This window comes from Terrapene carolina, unplaced genomic scaffold, assembly GCF_002925995.2.
Source record: "Terrapene carolina triunguis isolate 2854851 unplaced genomic scaffold, T_m_triunguis-2.0 Scaffold66, whole genome shotgun sequence".
Taxonomy (NCBI): domain Eukaryota; kingdom Metazoa; phylum Chordata; order Testudines; family Emydidae; genus Terrapene; species Terrapene triunguis.
In genome coordinates, this window is record NW_020664417.1 from 5401422 (window position 1) to 5420033 (window position 18612).

Sequence of the window (18612 nt, forward strand, 5' to 3'; positions counted from 1 at the left end):
TGTCTGCATGCCAGCAAACACCGGGACCATACGCTGCCATGCTTTGTTATGCAATGATTCCAGACTACGTGCTACTGGCCTGGCGTGGTAAAGTGTCCTACCATGGCGGATGGGATAAGGCAGCCCTCCCCAGAAACCTTTTGCAAAGGCTTTGGGAGTACATGAAGGAGAGCTTTCTGGAGATGTCCCTGGAGGATTTCCGCTCCATCCCCATACACGTTAACAGACTTTTCCAGTAGCTGTACTGGCCGCGATTGCCAGGGCAAATTAATCATTAATCATTAAACACGCTTGCTTTTAAACCATGTGTAATATTTACAAAGGTACACTCACCAGAGGTCCCCTGTGTGCCCCCAGGGTCTTGGGTGAGTTCGGGAGTTACTGGTTCCAGGTCCAGGGTGATAAACATATCCTGGCTGTTGGGGAAACCGGTTTCTCCGCTTCCTTGCTGCTGTGAGCTATTTACATTATCTTCATCCTCATCTTCCTCATACCCCGAACCCGCTTCCCTGTGTGTTTCTCCAGTGAGGGACTCATAGCACACGGTTGGGGTAGTGGTGGCTGCACCCCCTAGAATGGCATGCAGCTCCGCGTAGAAGCGGCATGTTTGCGGCTCGGCCCCGGACCTTCCGTTTGCTTCTCTGGCTTTGTGGTAGGCTTGCCTTAGCTCCTTAATTTTAACGCGGCACTGCTGTGCGTCCCTGTTATGGCCTCTGTCCTTCATGGCCTTGGAGACCTTTTCTAATATTTTGCCATTTCGTTTACTGCTTCGGAGTTCAGCCAGCACTGATTCATCTCCCCGTATGGGGAGCAGATCCCGTACCTCCCGTTCTGTCCATGCTGGAGCTCTTTTGCGATCCTGGGACTCCATCACGGTTACCTGTGCTGATGAGCTCTGCGTGGTCACCTGTGCTCTCCACGCTCAGCAAACAGGAAATGAAATTCAAACATTCGCGGGGCTTTTCCTGTCTACCTGGCCAATGCATCTGAGTTGAGAGTGCTGTCCAGAGCGGTCACAATGAAGCACTGTGGGATAGCTCCCGGAGGCCAATAACGTCGAATTCGTCCACACTAACCCAATTCCGACCCCCTAAGGCCGATTTTATCGCTAATCCCCTCGTCGGAGGTGGAGTAAAGAAACCGGTTTAAAGGGCCCTTTAAGTCGAAAGAAAGGGGTTCATCGTGTGAACGTGTCCAGGCTTAATTCGATTTAACGCGGCTAAAGTCGACCTAAACTCGTAGTGTAGACCAGGCCATACTTTTACTTAATCATTTATATTGAACTCTCTCAAAACACAACTCATAGTAACCCCTAATGGGTCACCAATTCTCCTAGCTTCAACAAATTGCTCATTATCTCTTATCAGCAAAGCATTTCTAGTCATATTAAAGTTTTATTATTATGTCAGGGGCACTCAAAGCCAAGGTCACTATCCACTCACTCTCTTCCATTCGTATGGTCTGCTAACTCTTTTCCCCTCCTCCCATTCTGATTAGAAAAGCTGCAACTGCAGCAATTTGGCTTTGCCTATGAGAGCCCTGACAGTTATTTCTAGCTATGTAGTGTTCTGCTTTTAATCAATGGAGACTAAATACCCTAAAATGTCTGCTGTTTAATTTAGTCAAGTTCTGTGGCTACAGGACAACCACCCCACTCACCCTCACTAAGAACAAGCTCTGATCCTGCCTACCTTACTCATGCAAGGACTCTCATTGCACTCTTTCAGAATTTGGTCTTGTACAACTCAACAAAAATTCAGGATTGAGACTGAAATTCAGCACTTCTCTAACATGTCTAGATACTACATAGTTTGTACGTTATACGGCCAGTATTTTCAAATTAGGAGACTAAAATTAGTCACCTGTTTTTTATTTCTAAATGTTAACATCCAACAACTCCTACTGAGGCCAATAGAAGCTGTTGGGTGCTCGGCATGTTTGAATATTAGATTAGTTTAAATTGATTGCTAATTTTGAAAATCTTGGCCCATGAGATCGCCCATTACCAAGAGCCCTGTAATAATGAAGAATTAAGTATGGTGTTTTGGACCAGTTTCTAAATTCCCTTTTTCTTTCTGTAACTTTAAATTGGACCATTAACATTTTGTTATGTTAATCTCCAACAGATGTCTGTAAATAGTATTTTAAAGAATTTCAAAGCATAAAATAACCAGTGTGCTTCAAAACGGTCTCATCAGATTGAAGAGACTTGATACCAAGTGTTTCACAACTGACTAATATTAAGCAGTGGATGTCAGTTGATTCTTAAGCATGGCTAACACAAGCCCTTAAAAAGTTAAGTATCAGGAGGTAGCCATGTTAGTATGTATCCACAAAAACAACAAGGAGTCCAGTGGCACCTTAAAGACTAACAGATTTATTTGGGCATAAGCTTTCGTGGGTAAAAAACCTCACTTGTTGCATCTGAAGAAGTGAGGTTTTTTACCCACAAAAGCTTATGCCCAAATAAATCTGTTAGTCTTTAAGGTGCCGCCGGACTCCTTGTTGATTTTTAAAAGGTTAAATAACTATATAAAATATTTATGTAAAAATTGTAAAATAAATAGAAAGCTAATTGTATAAATCATATATTTTCTACCCATATGAGGACTTGGTTTGAATGACAGTGATTGTAAGCTGCATAGGTGATGTACTCAGTGGATGGAGCAGGACCTTATCTGGTGGCTTTGGTGGCAGTTCAGAGTAGTGAGTGCATTCATATCCAGGACTCAGGTACCAGACTAGGGGTGAAGGTAGAATCAGGGTTGCCAAGCCAAGGGTCAGAACTAGAGTCAGGACTGGGACACCAAGCTGAAGGGTGAGCTGAAGTCAGGGTTGAGAAACCTAGCCAAAGGTTGAAACCAGAGTCAGGATCTCTGGGCAGGGAAGCAAAGACTAGATTGGAGCAGAGAGGGGTCAGGGCTGGAGGCAGGAACAGAGCAAGTGCAGCTATGGGTGTTATACACATTGACCAACTGCTGTGGTCCTGCAAGGCTCAAGTAGTAGGCTGCAGGCTTTCCAGCCCAATCAAGAAGTATCATGGCCATTTGGAGAAGGCTCACTGGGCCAAGCTGAGCTTGCTGGGTTATCTAGTCCTGCTGGATTGCTAGCTGTGGTCCTTTATAGTATCTCCTCCCCTAGGGCTCCTTCTAGGGTCCCTTGGTTCTGGTTTGTCAGGGTGTCACTAGTGAAATTCCTGTTACAGGACAGGGTGTGGATGTTTACTATGAGCTCCAAGGATTGCTCCTCTGGCTCATATTCCCTTCCACTCTGCTAGGTAGTAGAACTTACCTGACCCATCTGGTAATTGAGGATTTGATGGACCTCATACTCTTCCTATCCACCATCACCACACATAGTGATCAAGGGTGGATCCATTTGGCCAGGGAAGGGTTTGTTGATGAATGATTTGAGAAGGTAGACATCTTGAAGGACTTCAGGAGTTAGAGTTTGAAGGTCACTGGATTTATTTTCTGGGAGATACGAAAGGGGCCGAGGTACTTGTGGTTAAGTGTGACAGAGGGACAGGTTGGCTTCAAATTCTGGGTGGAGAGCCACACCACCTCACCTACATTTAAGTTTGGAGTGACTTGCTGATGTTGATTGACATAGCTTTTGTAAAGCTTCTTGCCAACTGTCAAATTGTGCCATGACTCCTGATGAATTTGTTGGGGATGGAGGACCAAGGCTGTGGCTGCCGGAACAGAGGGGCCTTCTTATGGAAACTGGGGATGAAAACCAAAGTTTGCAAAGAACACGCTTTGCCAGATGAAGGTGTGGGCTGCATTATTGTAAGTGAATTCCGCCAGGCATATTGGGAACCCAATCATGTTGGTGAAAATTCATGAAACAGTGAAGGTAATGTTCCAGTGTCTGGTTGACCCTTTTGGTCTGTCCATCAGTCTGGAGGTGGGATGGGGATGGTTGAGATGGAGGAATTCCTGCCAAATCGGGAGACTAACTGGGCATCCCGATCAGAAACAGTGTGTTCTGGTATGCTGTGGTACCAGAAGATGTGTTCCAAGAAGAGACATGTTACACATGGTGATGGAAGGGCATGGCAGGGGATGAAATGGGTTACTTTTGTCAGGAGATCCACAACTGTTAGGACCAGTGAGTAGCCTTGGGAGCAGAACAACTCCACAAGGAAGTCCATCAAAAGGTGGACCAAGATCATGGTATCGTTGGAAGGATCTGGGGAAGGCCCACTGGTCTCTTGCAGTGTACTAGTGTGGGGGCAGAGATCATATGTCCTAACAGTCCTTGACATCTTTTTTGTAAGGCTGGCCACCAGAAATACCAGATTCCTGGTCTTAAGCTGGCTGAAATGGCAGCATTGTGGCACATCCTCAGTACTTGGATTTGGGGATCTCCTTCAGAAAGGTAAAGGTGATCCCCATGGTGGTGGAGGCCTTGCTGTGGAAGGATAAGTAACATTACCCAGGGTATAATCCGACTGGTGAACCACTGTGTCCCCTCAATTCTCCAGCCTTGAGTGCCTTTTACACGCTTCGCTGTGAGAGCAACCCTTCCTGGCCTGCTGTCTCTCGGCCTCTAGCATGTAAATTACTCCCAGCTATACTGTGTGAGTGCTATAGCTAGCTACTCTTGAATTACACTGCAGAGCAACACCAGCAAATAACCAGTTCCAGACTTTCTCCCAGAAATGTCTTATACTGCCCAGCACTCTCCTGGACAACACAAGCTCATATAAAGTTGGTCATTTTATTAACAGGATTTGTATATATCATTTTCTTTTATCTCAAATGGAGTTTCCCAAACACTTCACTCCAAGCACACTGGTTTAGATAAAACAATAAAACAAGTTTATTAACTACAGGAAGAAATATGTTAAGTGATCACAAGTAATGAGGCATAAAAGTCAGAATTTGGTTACAAGAAAATAGATATTAGTTGTGTTTTACCTTTTAACTTCCTGTTATTGTAAAGCCCTAAGCCCACAAGGGGTTATGATAGTTCCAGAAGGGACCTCCATGTCGTTAAGCCCATGCCCTCCCTACGTCTGGTCTCTTTGGGTTGCTCAAACTATAATCTGCCAGGGCACGGCTGGCCTACCCAGTGAGTGGAGCAAGATCTTGTCTGGTGGTTGTGGTGGCAGTTTGGCATATTGGCAAGTGTAGATGTAGGAGTCAAGTAGTGGACTGAGGGTGAAGCTGGATCAGTGTTGAGGAGCCAAGCCAAAGGTCAAATGTAGAGTCAGGATCAGCATGGTAAGCCAACGTCAGGGTCACGAAGCCAAGCCAATGGTTGGAACTGGAGTCAGGATATGGAGCGGGGCAGGGAGGCAGAGACTAGATAGGCGCAGAAGGAAGTCAAGGCTGGAACAAGGATTGGAGACAAGAGCAGGACAAGAGCAATGGCAGGCATGGTACACTGAGCATCCGCTGTGCTGCTATCACTGCAAGGCTGAAATTGCAGGCTGCAGGTTCTCCTGCCCAATCAGGAAGCATGGCCTTTTGGAGAAGGCGCATTGGTCCCAGCTGAGTTTGTGGGGTTGTCTAACTACCAAGCTGGGAGCCAGCTGTGCTCCTGATCATGAAGTAGTTTTCATAGTTAAATTCACCTGGGAATGGTAACTATTAGTGTTGCTGTATAAAGATTTAGAAGTTGTTGATTAGAGAGAAAAGGAATCATGAATGATTTAGATAATGGCATAGAGTATACACTTAAAGTTTGTGGAAAAACCAAGGTGTGAGGGGTTTCAAATGCTTTGGAGGATAGGATTAAAATTCAAAATGATCTGAACAAACTGGAGAAATGGTCTGAAGTAAATAGGATACAATTCAATAAGGACAAATACAAAGTACTCCACTTAGAAGGAACAATCAGTTGTGCACATACAAAATGGGAAATGACTGCCTAGGAAGAAGTACAGCAGTAAGGGACCTGAGGGTCATAGTGGATCACAAGCTAAATATGAGCGAACAGGTTAACACCGTTGGGCAAAAAAAAAAAGGCAAACATTCTGGGATGTATTAGCAGGAGAGTTGTAAGCAAGACATGAGATGTAATTCTTCGGCTCTCCTCTGCGCTGATTAGACCTCACCTGGAGTATTTTGTCCAGTTCTGGGCACCGCATTTCAGGAAAGATGGGGACAAATTGGAGAAAGTCCAGAGAAGATCAACAAAAGTGATTAAAGGTCTAGAAAATATGACCTATGAGGGAAGATTGGGGGGAAAAAATCGGGGTTGTTTAGTCTGGAGAAGAGAAGACTGAGGGGAGACATAAAAGGCTGTTACAAGGAGGAAAGAGAAAAATTGTTGTATCTTCAGAGGTTAAGGAAAAGAAACAATGGGCTTAAATTGCAGCGAAGGCAGTTTAAGTTGGACATTAGGAAAAACTTCCTAGGGCCATGTCTACACTACCACTTTCGGGAGTTTCTCATGCCAGCATAGCTGCCACAACTCATGGAGGTGGTTTTATTATGCCGAAGGGAAAGTTCTCTCCCGTCGGCATAGAGCGGCTACACAAGTGGTGTAGCTGCATCGGTGCCGTTGGAAGCTGTCTGGTGTAGACAAGCCCTAACTGTCAGGGTGATTAAACACTGGAATGAATTGCCTAGGGATGTTGAATCTCCACCATTGGAGATTTTTAAGAGCAGCTTAGACAATCACCTATCAAGGATGGTCTAGATAATACTTAGTCCTGCCTTGAGTGCAGGGAACTAGACTAGAAGACATTTTGAGGCCCCTTCCAGTCCTATGATTCTATGAAAGAGCTAGGAATATGCAGCAGCATTAAAACCAAACTTTATCCTGCAAGTAATGGGTATTATAATGCTTTATAGCTTTAGAATAGTGTAACATGAATTTTAGCAATTAATCTAGTATAAATGTTAGTAAATGCATTACTCTATCAGAACATACATTACTCCCAAAAGATCATCTTGTCACAACACAAATATCCAAATAGTCAAAGGTTTCATATTTGGGAAATAGCTCATCTTCCTTTTATTTTGTCCCTGTTTTGCTTTACCCACTTATTGGAACACTTCAAACACCATTCATTTGACAATCCCTCTAAGAGCTAAATTTTGACGGTTGCAGTTAACTGTAGAGGTTGCCATGGATTTTTATAGAAAAGTAACTTTGCTCACATGATTTTCTGTTGGCAAGATGTAGAATTGCCACACTGGAAATCTGAAACTCCATCCTCAATTAGCAGCTGGAGAAAGGGTTTGTAAGTGATCCCTTTGTGGAAAGCATTTTTCAAGTCAAGAGGATGACAAACGGATTGTGACTTCTTATGGGAACTTTTCTAAGTACCTGCAAAAACAAACAAACAAACAAAAAAAACCTCATTTGGCTAATGAAATGGCTAAATAATCTGCTTTAGTAAATCCAAATTAAAGATACTGGCGTGTACAATTGCAGGTTTTTTTTACTGTGCTGTATACTTAAGATTATGAAGTAAACCAGGGTACTGTGATGTCACTTCAGGGGCAGATGTGATTGGAGCACTAGCATCATCAGTTAAAACAGGAGTGGAAAGCAGCATTGTAACAGATAAGTAGTTAGCTGGAATGTACCCATCTCATCGCTTTTATACAGCCTTGAATTTGCTACTACTTGTACCTCAGAGCAAATACTTCCCTTTTGAGATATGTGAGTAATAAATTTAGCCAGGTTAATTTTTGAAGAGCAGGATAAGGTGTTACTTTTAGAACTGCCCAGGACTGCTGTGCATTGGTGCAAATCATCCATAATGCTTTTTTGGGGGGCAGGGAGAGGTAAATATAAATTGTATTAGAAAAGCTGAGAAGTCTTTCCTTTACAATTGTTTGTAGGTGTTCACTGTAAATCACTTTTTACATCTACTCAGGGCATATTAGGGCCAGGTTGCCAGGCATAAAGCAGCTTGGGCAGTATCTTCAAGGCTATGTCTACACTAAACACCATTGGCAGCAGCATGTGGAATATGTGTCGCTACACAGCGCAGTGAAAAGCAGGCCTCGTCCATGCTGCGTGTGTAGCTACACATGTCAGTGAAAAACACTGGCAGCCGGGAAAGGCTTTGGCAGATCCCTGCTGCCGGAGCCTTTCACTACGGTGCGGAAAGGCTCTGGCAGCAGTGAAGCAACTGGAAAATTCTCTTGCTAGAGCCTTTCCCTGCTATAAGGAAAGGTTCCAGCAACAGGGAGCTGATGGAGCTTTTCCTTGCTGTCTTCCTGCTGCTGGAGTCTTTTCCTGCAGCAGGGATCTAGCTGCCTGAGCCTTTCTCCTCTGCCTCCCCACTGCCAGAGCCTTTCTCTGCCACTGGAGTCTTTTCCTGTGGCGGGGAAAGGCTCTAGCAGCAGTATACTGTGGCTAAAAATAGATGGGGTGGGAGGGGGGGAAGAGCCACAGCTTGGGCGAGTAGAGCGCGTCGGGTATATTCTCACGTATGTACATAGACCATTGAGGCATGTCTTGATTCTACTTGCCTAAACTGAGCCTCACTGGCTATACTGCTATTTATACCCGTGTTGAGGGTCTACACATGTATGTATGTTACATGCCGCTGAAAGAAGTGTGCAGTGAACATGTACCTTTTAGAATGACCCAAGTTGTTGTTCTTGTTCTTTTCTCTACAAAGCTCCAGTGCAGCTTGTTTTTGGTTTGGCAGAGCCCATATTGTACATATGAATTGCTTTTAATAACTAAACAATTCTGTCTGCTATTCTGACACTAACTAGACAAAGGCACAAGTTTCACAAAGACTGTATATGCCAAACTCTTCTGTAATTGTGTTGAATCTAAAAAGACTGGGGAAAATGCTCAGAAGATTTTTATTTATGTGGCCCCCTTTACTCAACAAAAAGTTTGTGGCAGAATAGGGAATTGAACCTGTCTCCTGAGATTCAGGGAGGTGCTCTAACAGCACCATCCTTCCTCCATTTACTTATGCATAATGCTTTTGTCTCCCAAAGGCCTCATCCATTTTGCCTGTTTCCAGAAAAATTCCATCCTGGCATAAAATTACATACATGAACTGTCAGGCCTATGGCTTATTTTTGGCTAATTTTTTTTTCCAGTGGAAACATTTGGCTTATGGAAGGATACAGTATAAAATATACTGGACTGGATGGATCATTGCTGTAATCTGACATGGCAGTTTTTATGTTCTTTATCCTCATTGTGGAAAGACTAATGTCTGTTAGTACACTGCTTATGTTCCTCAAGCTGCATTAGGAGCCATATGTGCATTATTGTGTATGCTCCTATGCATTTTATTTAACATTTTGATGCACAGAGATACAGTACTTGTCAAGGTCAGATCATTGGTTGATTAAGGTTTTATTCCTATATTGCTGGCGCTTCAGAGGAAGACAAAATCCTTGTATGTTCCAGCTGGCCATTAGTTACAGTGCTGTGGCATAAGTGGTATTGTTTCCTAACCCATGCAGGGTCTTAGCTTAGCAAACCTATAGCTTTAGTTTTTACTGGTGTGATATTGTTTTAATTTGCAAAGCTCACTAGTAGTGACAAATGTAGCCAGTCCTATTTTTTTTGTAGACAACGTATGCAGGCTATTATATTGGTATATAATAAAACTAAGACAGCCTGACGATCTAGTTTTAGTCTGAGATGTTCACATAGGGTGCTTAGTTTTCTGTCAACGTTAGGTGTCTACTGATTTTGTCATGCCTTTGCACTTGGCATTCATTGTCCTAAATTTAAGACCATGCCAAGAATTTATGAACATGGAGAGTGAAATACCTTCTCACTCCACAAGGGGGCGGGGGGAATCCCATGAATGAATGCCAGAGCAATGTGTGGAAACATGCAGTTTAGTTCCCCATTTTGTGTTTGGTTGGTTGATCTGTTTTTTGTTTAAAACTATCCTACCATCTTTGACTGCCCTAACCCAGTGGACTGGGTACCCATTTTGCAGCTGGGTGAGCTGGATGTGGCCTTTCCGTGTGAGAGCGAGCAAGACTTAAACCCACATTCTTCAGGAGCATAGTATAGTGCCTTAAAATTTAGTTTGTCAATATTTTGGCTCTGTTTGCTTTGTATTTCTCAGCATGGACAATGAAAATCAATGAGGTCGGTTTCACTTTGGGGCTCTCTATGCTGCAGTAGTTTTGAAACACTGCATGGGGATGTTTGTTTAAAACAACACTTCTTGTTTATTGTTTAATTGTGGAAACAATTGTATGGGTTTTGAGGGTTTTTTTTTTTAAATTATTTTCACAATTTAAACTTTGGTTCATATTTAATTTGACAGTGCCCCTATAACTTCTTTCTGAAAGACATCAGGAAACCTAAGGAGCCCTTGCCAGATGTAACCCAATATTACTTTTCACACATACTTCACACAACTGTATCTAGGTCATCTCATTAAGTGTATGGTGAATGCTTCCCCAACATTACTCTCCACACTCTCCCCTCACCCAAAAGGTAGACAGCTGTATTGCAGATTTCTGTATCTATTTACAAGCACAGTTTTGGTTTAATAATTGGCTTAAATGGGAATTGTAATTTTGACACTCTAATAATAATTCCATTATTAAACACTTCAAATGCCTGTTTATGACTAAACAGGTTTCTGTACCACATGGACAAGTTGGACCAGTTAAATATTTAAAGTCCATTTTGGGGACTATCCATAAGTGATGTGAATTGGTTCTTTCCTTCTTTTATGTAAAAATACAATAGGCAAGTGGTGATTCATAAGGATCCATTTCAATCCCCATAGAGTAAGGCAAACATTTTAGTTTAATCTTACTTCATTTTTAAATGTTTTTAATTAGTGGATTTTCTACAAACTCTTATTAAAGCCTACATGAAAATATGACAAACCAGACTAATTCTTAATTTTGATATTTAACAGAATAGGTATCAAGAAGATATTCTCTCTCCCCTCCCCCCCTTCCGTGTCCACAGTTTTTTAAAAATCTCTTAATTGTACACATCTTTCAGTGGTGGCTTGCTAAAGAGAAATCTCAAAAGAAAAATCCCTTTGGATTGTGGTAAAGAATACATAAAAATAGGCCATAACTTCCATTCCCCTTCCTCACAGGGAAAAAAACCCTAAAAGAAACATTGCATTATTTTAAGTAGTACCTAGTCCCTTAGAACTGTTTTATTCTTTACTCTAGGTTAGTTAAAGGGTACAAGTCAAATACTTCTCATAGTAAACTATTTAAATATTACACAGACCAAGATAGTGGAATATGTAAACTTCTTAGAACACTTAAGCAAAGCTTGAACATTTTGGACTAGAGCCTCCAAAAATGTAGATTGGCATAAATCCACTGAACTACACCAATTTACATCAACTGAGGATCTGGCCTGTTCAGTAATCTACTCTCAAGGTGAATCTATTCATCTGGTCAGTTTTGTTTCTGTATAATGTCAATTCCATCTTAGTGCTAAGAGCCACAGCTTCCTTGCAGCTGGGGGGGTAAAATCAGTGAGTCACTGGCACCAGGGGACTACCCTGCCTGCTGAAGTTCCTTCTAGCTTTTTCTGCCTTCCCAGTGGCCAGGTCAGCTCTCCCTGCTGCAGAACACTTCTGAGGAAAATTAGAAACCTTTATTGACAATTTTTTGCAATACAGTTTGGCTCAATGTGTCCCTCTAATTCCCAGCTGTGTCCTAGGGCTTTGACACAGGACAGTCTCTTAGTATGTCTGTGTAACATAATGAACCCCCTGGCTACTATTGTAATACAAATAATAAATGATCGTAAGATACCACTACAGTGCAGATTCATGCCTTTAATGCACAAAAGTCTAATGTCTTATATCCAACAATCTAGATTGAATGTAGGTACTTCTTTACAAGTAAAGTGTAGAAAATATTGACTTTGAAATGTTAGTAAACATTTTACTTAAGGAAATTACATAGAAATTCACATATCGTATAAGTAGTTAACTGTGCTGAACTTAGAGACTAAATTCAGTCATTAAAGTGTGAAACAAAGGGACTTCTGTCCTACTTTAAATGTGAATATCCTTTCAACCTTAACTATGGCTTCCCCAATACAACCACCATAAATGTTCCTGTTTTTTTAGGAATTTGTGCTGATTCTGACCTATACATAGAAGCATATGTATACATAACAGGTATGTAAGATCCCTTTTATAGGGTTATAGTGCAAGTCTGGTGATAACTATTTAATTTGTGTTTTATTGTGCATTTTCCTTATTAGATTATAGAGTTGGAAAATTTAATTTTCCACCTCTAATCTCCCTGTAATATGCTACTGTGATGTTGCTCTCCATATGCTTTATGAAAATATGCTTATGAATGTGACTATGATGTAACTGAAATATGCTTTATGCAAAAGGTCTCTTGTAAGGTATCATTACAAAGCTTATAATATACTGTGTGTGTTCATCCTATTTGTATGCATGTATCATTCTTGTATCTGAAGCTAGAAATATCAAGTATAACTCTGAGGTCCTATTGTAATTATGCAAAGTGTGGGCCATTAATGGTAGTTTAGAATCTTGATGGCTCCCATTGACTAGGACAATTGGTTTTGGAGGTTTATTTACCTGCAAGCCTTCCTGTGTACAAGTGGGCCAGGCGGTGGGTAATGAAGAATGAGGTCTTCAGTGACATGTGACCATGTCACCTGATAGTAAACAGAAGTGATTTTATTCATTAATTAACCCAGAGTAAGTGATTAATACCTGGGGGAGCGAACAGCTGTGCATGTCTCTTTATCAGTGTTATAGAGGGTGGACAATTTTGAGTTTACCCTGTATAAGCTTTATGCAGGAAAACTGACTTAGAGGTAACTTCAGCACATCAGGTGACCGTTCCAAGGGGGTCTCTGTGACCGAACCTGTCACAGTGGCATAGTTGAGCAGGATTGCTTTGTGACGTTCACAGCTGATTGCTTTGAGACACTGGTAGTGATTTTAAGTGAGTTTTGAGTGTGGTGGCTGGAGAACAGACGAAGTGGTTACTGGTTTGTTATTTTGGGGTATTAATACCCCCAGGTATTAATCACTTACTCTGGGTTCATTAATAAACCAAGGTGGTTTTATTAAGTATAAAAAGTAGGATTTAAGTAGTTTCAAGTAATAACAGACAGAACAAAGTAAGTCACCAAGCAAAATAAAGCAAAAACACACAAGTCTAAGCCAAATATATTACATTAAGAAACTGATTACAGGTAATAGCTCACCCTCAGAGATGTCCAATAAGCTTTTCTCTCAGACTAGACTCCTTCCTAGTCTGGGCTCAATCCTTTCCCCTGATACAGTCCTTGTTAGTTCCAGCAGACATCTTAGGTGGAAAACAGGGGCTTTCTCATGACTAGCAGCCACCTTTGTTTTGCTCCACCCCCTTATATAGCTTTGGCACAAGGCGGGAATCTTTTGTCTTTCTGGGTCCCCACCCCTCCTTCTAAATGGAAAAGTACCAGATTTAAGATGGATTTCATTATCAGGGGACATGGTCACATGTCACTGAAGACCTCATTCTTCATTACCTATGGGCTGGTCCACACATACACAGGAAGGCTTGAGGACCAGAGTTATACTTGATATTTCTAGCTTCAGATATGAGAACGATACATGCATACAAATAAGATGAACACATTCAGTAGATTATAAGCTTTGTAATGATACCTTACAAGAGATCTTTTGCATAAAGCATATTTCAATTACATCATAGTCACATTCATAAGCATATTTTCATAAAGCATATGGAGAGCAACGTCACAGCTACATCCAGGTCTTTGTCCAGCTTAATCTTTGTTAGATGTTAAAATAGCAATGGCTTTGAGAACTGACTTTATCTCTTTGTTCCTAGTCAAATTGCAACTTCAGGCAGAAGAAAGAGGAGTGGTGTCAATCAAAGGTGTATGTGCAAATCGTTTTCTGGCTATGAAGGAAGATGGCAGATTATTGGCATTGGTAAGCAACACTAAGTTCTTTCTTTACTTCACCCTCCTTCATGTTTAGCAGCTGATGTTCAAGACATAGGAGTTACTCAACTACCCAGTCATATTGAGTTGTTTATGGCCAAATTGTGCCTCCAGCATCCAGCCTGAATAACGGGGCTCAGCTCTGGAAAGAGGCATCCTTCCCCACTCCTAGGCAGCAGAGCCACACCGTAGTGGCTCTTGCTTGCAGAAGGCATAAGACCAAGAGGAAAACTCTTAGTGATTTTGTTTAAAGGGAATCAGTCAATTAAGAAAAATCACACTTATTTCCAAAAATGAAATTACTACCATTGTTACAGTACTCTTTAAATGTAAATGAAAACAATTAGATGGGTGAAAACTGTTTTTGCAAGTTTGCTTGATTTTTGTGTTTTTTGACAGCGGTCTTTTCATAGTTTTGTCTTAATAGTGAGTCAGTTTCTCTTGTTTTGTGTGGCTTTATCCAGACTGGAAAACTAGGAAAGAGAGATTTTTGAAAATTAGTGTAAAAATACAACAATTAGTAGGTAGAGTCAAAGAGCAGGTGTAGCACCTGAAACTACTTAACCTTTTTAAAATTAACTGGTTTTCAAGCTGTCAGCGCTCCTATATAATGGGTAGTAGTAGCATTACTATAAACCTTAAATCAATACATTTGGCATAAATTATACTTTAACATCAACCTATAAAACATGTTTTCAATTCTGTTTCAGGACCTACAGTGTTCAGACCATTTTCATTTCACTTACAACACACATAATGTCTATGTTCTTCTGAGGTTTTATCAGATTTAAGTGTAAACTTTTGGTGTCTTTACCTATATATTTTTCATATAGATCCATTTAATCCAAACACCCAACTTTAGTGACCAGCCATTATATCACTGTAATATTTCCTTCCAGAAATTCTCTATCAGCTCTTAAGTGACTCTCTAGTACTTTGGTTATTCTGGAACACTGCAGTGTAAATATTCTGTGAAATTCTCCTTAACTAAAGACACATTGGATTAGTTCCTAATTTCCAGCTGAGCTCCAATTAGTGAAGGATCCAAGAGAAGGGCTAAAAGTATTTTCTGTTCTTCTAATCCTCAAGGCAGTTCAGCCTCCTCTCCCTCCCCATAATTTAGAGCAGCCTTAGGGAAGCTCTAATTTATGTAGGTTAGTAGCAATCCCAAGGGACTGTTGTACCAGCAGGGATCACTGGAGCACAGCACAGTCTGGTACACAGCTTTTTCTGCCCCCAGCAGACTCTCCACACCAGGACAAATCCACAGTTGTCCTTTTAAGTCAGTTTTTAATGGTCTCTTTGCACCAGCTGAGCAGCAGGAAGGGAGTAGAGTGTGTGCTGAATCTGGCCCTTGTTTTCCTAGGAAGGTATTGCAAGATAGCACTGCTGAAGACTATCTGTAAGGTCATGCAAACAAAACGGAGATGATGCAAAGGATTGCTTGTAAGGTGGTGTCTACATGGGGAGGTTTACCAGTATGACTGTACTGGTATAATTATACTGATATAATTTAACTTCCTGTGTGGGCATTCATATTCTGGAAAGCGTCCACAGTAGGGTGACCAGATATCCTGATTTTATAGGGACAGTCCCGATTTTTGGGTCTTTTTCTTATATAGGCTCCTGTTTAACCCCCCCCCCCCAATCCCCTGTCCTGATTTTTCACACTTGCTGTCTGGTCACCCTAGTCCACAGGAAGAGGTATAGTAATGCTGTAAACTTACCTGTATAGACAAGCCCTGAGAGAGACAAATATATTTCCTGGCCTCTGTCACATGACTTATTAAGGTTACAAAAGGCTGTGTTTTTATGACATAGCAGGGATTAATGGCTGCTACATTTTTTCCTCCAACAAAAAAATCAAATGTAAATACAATATATCAACTAAGAAACAGCCACAAACTGCTAGAGCCAATTAATAAAATATACAGAAACATTAGAGGAGGAAAGTCAGGATATGAGACATCTGACACTAGCTATAATCTGTGAACCTCAATGGCTTTCTGATCATACAACTATTTCTTATTCTCAGAACCATTCCTTTTGCAATGCACTTATGTGGATCCCTGCCCTGGGGCCTGTGTTGGGTGTTCCTGGTGTTTTCTGTTGTCATTGATTAGGTGGGCATGTGTGTAATTTTGCCACTAACTTTCTGAATGCCCTCAAGAAATAGACTCAATGTTGTCCTTAGTTTTGTTTTGATATCTTCTGTTTCTCCTATAAGATGGACTTACAACGCATAGCTTTGGTGTGGATGGTAAAGCTGTGTTTGTAGCCACTTTTTTTATTTAATTTTTTTTCAACCATTTGCAGTGGAATTAGCCATTTGGTGTTCTTTTCATAATTTTTCTTTACTCCTATTTTAGCTTACATTTGTGTGTGGGTTTTGTAGTTGGTGTTGCAGTTACTTCAGGATTAATTGATTTTTTTTTTTGACTTAAGAAGCTTATTGGATGTTGGCAATATGGTGAACAAACTGTTTTATCAAGTAACAATGTTATTAACTTGTGGTGTGCAACAGCTCAACTGAAGAAAATGCAAAGAGTTGTCTTCGGAAAGATAATCTTTCCTATTTAATTCAAATAGATCTAAGGGTATGTCTACACTACGAGAGTAGTTCGATTTTAGTTAAGTCGAATATTTGCAATCGATATTAGAAAGTCGAACGTGTGTGTCCACACCAAGGACAGTAATTCGACTTTGTCAGTCCACACTACCAGGGAAAGCGTCGACATTGGAAGCAGTGCACTGTGGGCAGCTATCCCACAGTTCCCGCAGTCCCCGCTGCCTATTGGAATTCTGGGTCGAGCCCCCAATGCCTTCTGGGGGAAAAAAATGTCTCGAGGGTGTTTTTGGGTAACTGTCGTCATCCAATCGTCACTACCGCCCTCCCTCCCTCCTTGAAAGCGCCGGCGGGAAATCAGTTCGCGCACTTTTCTGGTCAGTGACAGCGCGGACGCCACAGCACCGCGAGCATGGATCCCGCTGCGACCATCGCTGCAGTTGTGACCGTTGTCAACGCCTCGCAGCTCATCATGCACCTTTCACAGAGGCAGATAGAGAGAAATCAGGCGAGGAGGCTACGGCAGCGGAGTGAGGACCTGAACTCCGAGAGTAGCACACGCCTGTCAGAAACCACGACACCCAGCGCCGAGGACATCACGTTTGCAATGGGGCATGTGGATTTTGTTGAACGGCGATTCTGGGCCCGGGAAACAAGCACGGACTGGTGGGACCGCATAGTGCTTCAGGTCTGGGATGAATCCCAGTGGCTGCGAAACTTTCGCATGCGGAAGGGGACTTTCCTGGAACTTTGTGAGTTGCTGTCCCCTGCCCTGAAGCGCAAGGACACCCGCATGCGAGCAGCCCTGACTGTCCAGAAGCGAGTGGCCATAGCCCTCTGGAAGCTTGCAACGCCGGACAGCTACCGGTCAGTCGCGAACCACTTTGGCGTGGGCAAATCTACCGTGGGGGTTGTTGTCCTGCAAGTAGCCAAGGCAATCGTGAAGGTACTGCTGTCAAAGGTAGTGACCCTGGGAAACGCGCAGGCCATCATAGATGGCTTCGCTGCGATGGGATTCCCAAACTGCGGTGGGGCTATAGATGGGACTCACATCTCTATCCTGGGACCGGGCCACCAGGCCAGCCAGTACATCAACAGAAAGGGGTACTTTTCAATGGTGCTGCAAGCACTGGTGGACCACAGGGGACGTTTTACCAACATCAACGTCGGATGGCCGGGCAAGGTTCATGACGCTCGGGTTTTCAGGAACTCTGGTCTGTTTAGACGGCTGCAGGAAGGTATTTACTTCCCGGACCACAAGATAACTGTTGGGGATGTGGAGATGCCTACAGTGATCCTCGGGGACCCAGCCTACCCGCTAATGCCCTGGCTCATGAAGCCCTATACTGGCGCCCTGGACAGTGAAAAAGAACTCTTCAACTACCGGCTGAGCAAGTGCAGAATGGTGGTGGAGTGTGCTTTTGGCCGTCTCAAGGGGAGATGGAGAAGCTTACTGACTCGCTGTGATCTCAGCGAAACCAATATCCCCATTGTTATTGCAGCTTGCTGTGTGCTCCACAATCTCTGTGAGAGCAAGGGGGAGACCTTTATGGCGGGGTGGGAGGTTGAGGCAAATAGCCTGGCTGCTGATTACGCCCAGCCAGACAGCCGGGCGATTAGAAGATCCCAGCGGGATGCGCTGTGCATCCGGGAGGCTTTGAAAGCTAGGTTCCTGAGTGAGCAGGGCAACCTGTGACTTTTCAGTTTGTGTACAGAAAAGCTGAACCTGCCCCGTTCATTTTGACTATCCTCTCCAGTTACATACCCCCTTCACCCCCTTCCCCTTCCCAAAAAATAAAATCAGTTCTATTTTGTTAATGAACACCGTTCTCTGTATTGCTGTTTTCGCAGGAATGTTTTAAACCGGGGACGCAGACTGTGGCGGGGGGCGGGTTTAGTGTTCTGATGCAAATGATGCTTCTAAACTCCCGGAATGACAGGCTCCGCACTGGTGCACTGGTTATTTCAATGGAGCCTGCTAGCACTCCTGGGGGGGACTGCGTGTATGTGTCGGCTATGTGACTTTCTGGCAGGGGGAGTAGGGTTACAGATCCCCTGCTGCGTGGATCTGTGAGCCAGGATAAGGACCGCTGCATAAGATCTGTAACTGCCCTCCCCCGCCACAAAGTCACAGAGCAACCCCCCCCCCCCCCCCC

At 42.8% G+C, this 18612-nt stretch overlaps 1 protein-coding gene across 1 annotated transcript in view; it reads left to right on the forward strand.

Moving 5' to 3' along the window:
- The window catches only part of FGF2 (fibroblast growth factor 2), an 83388-nt gene that overhangs the window by 49605 nt on the left and 15171 nt on the right, over positions 1–18612 (forward strand). The window contains exon 3 of the mRNA XM_029910607.1: positions 13776–13879. Coding sequence (XP_029766467.1) covers positions 13776–13879 — 104 coding nt within the window. The remainder of the gene's footprint in view (positions 1–13775; positions 13880–18612) is intronic.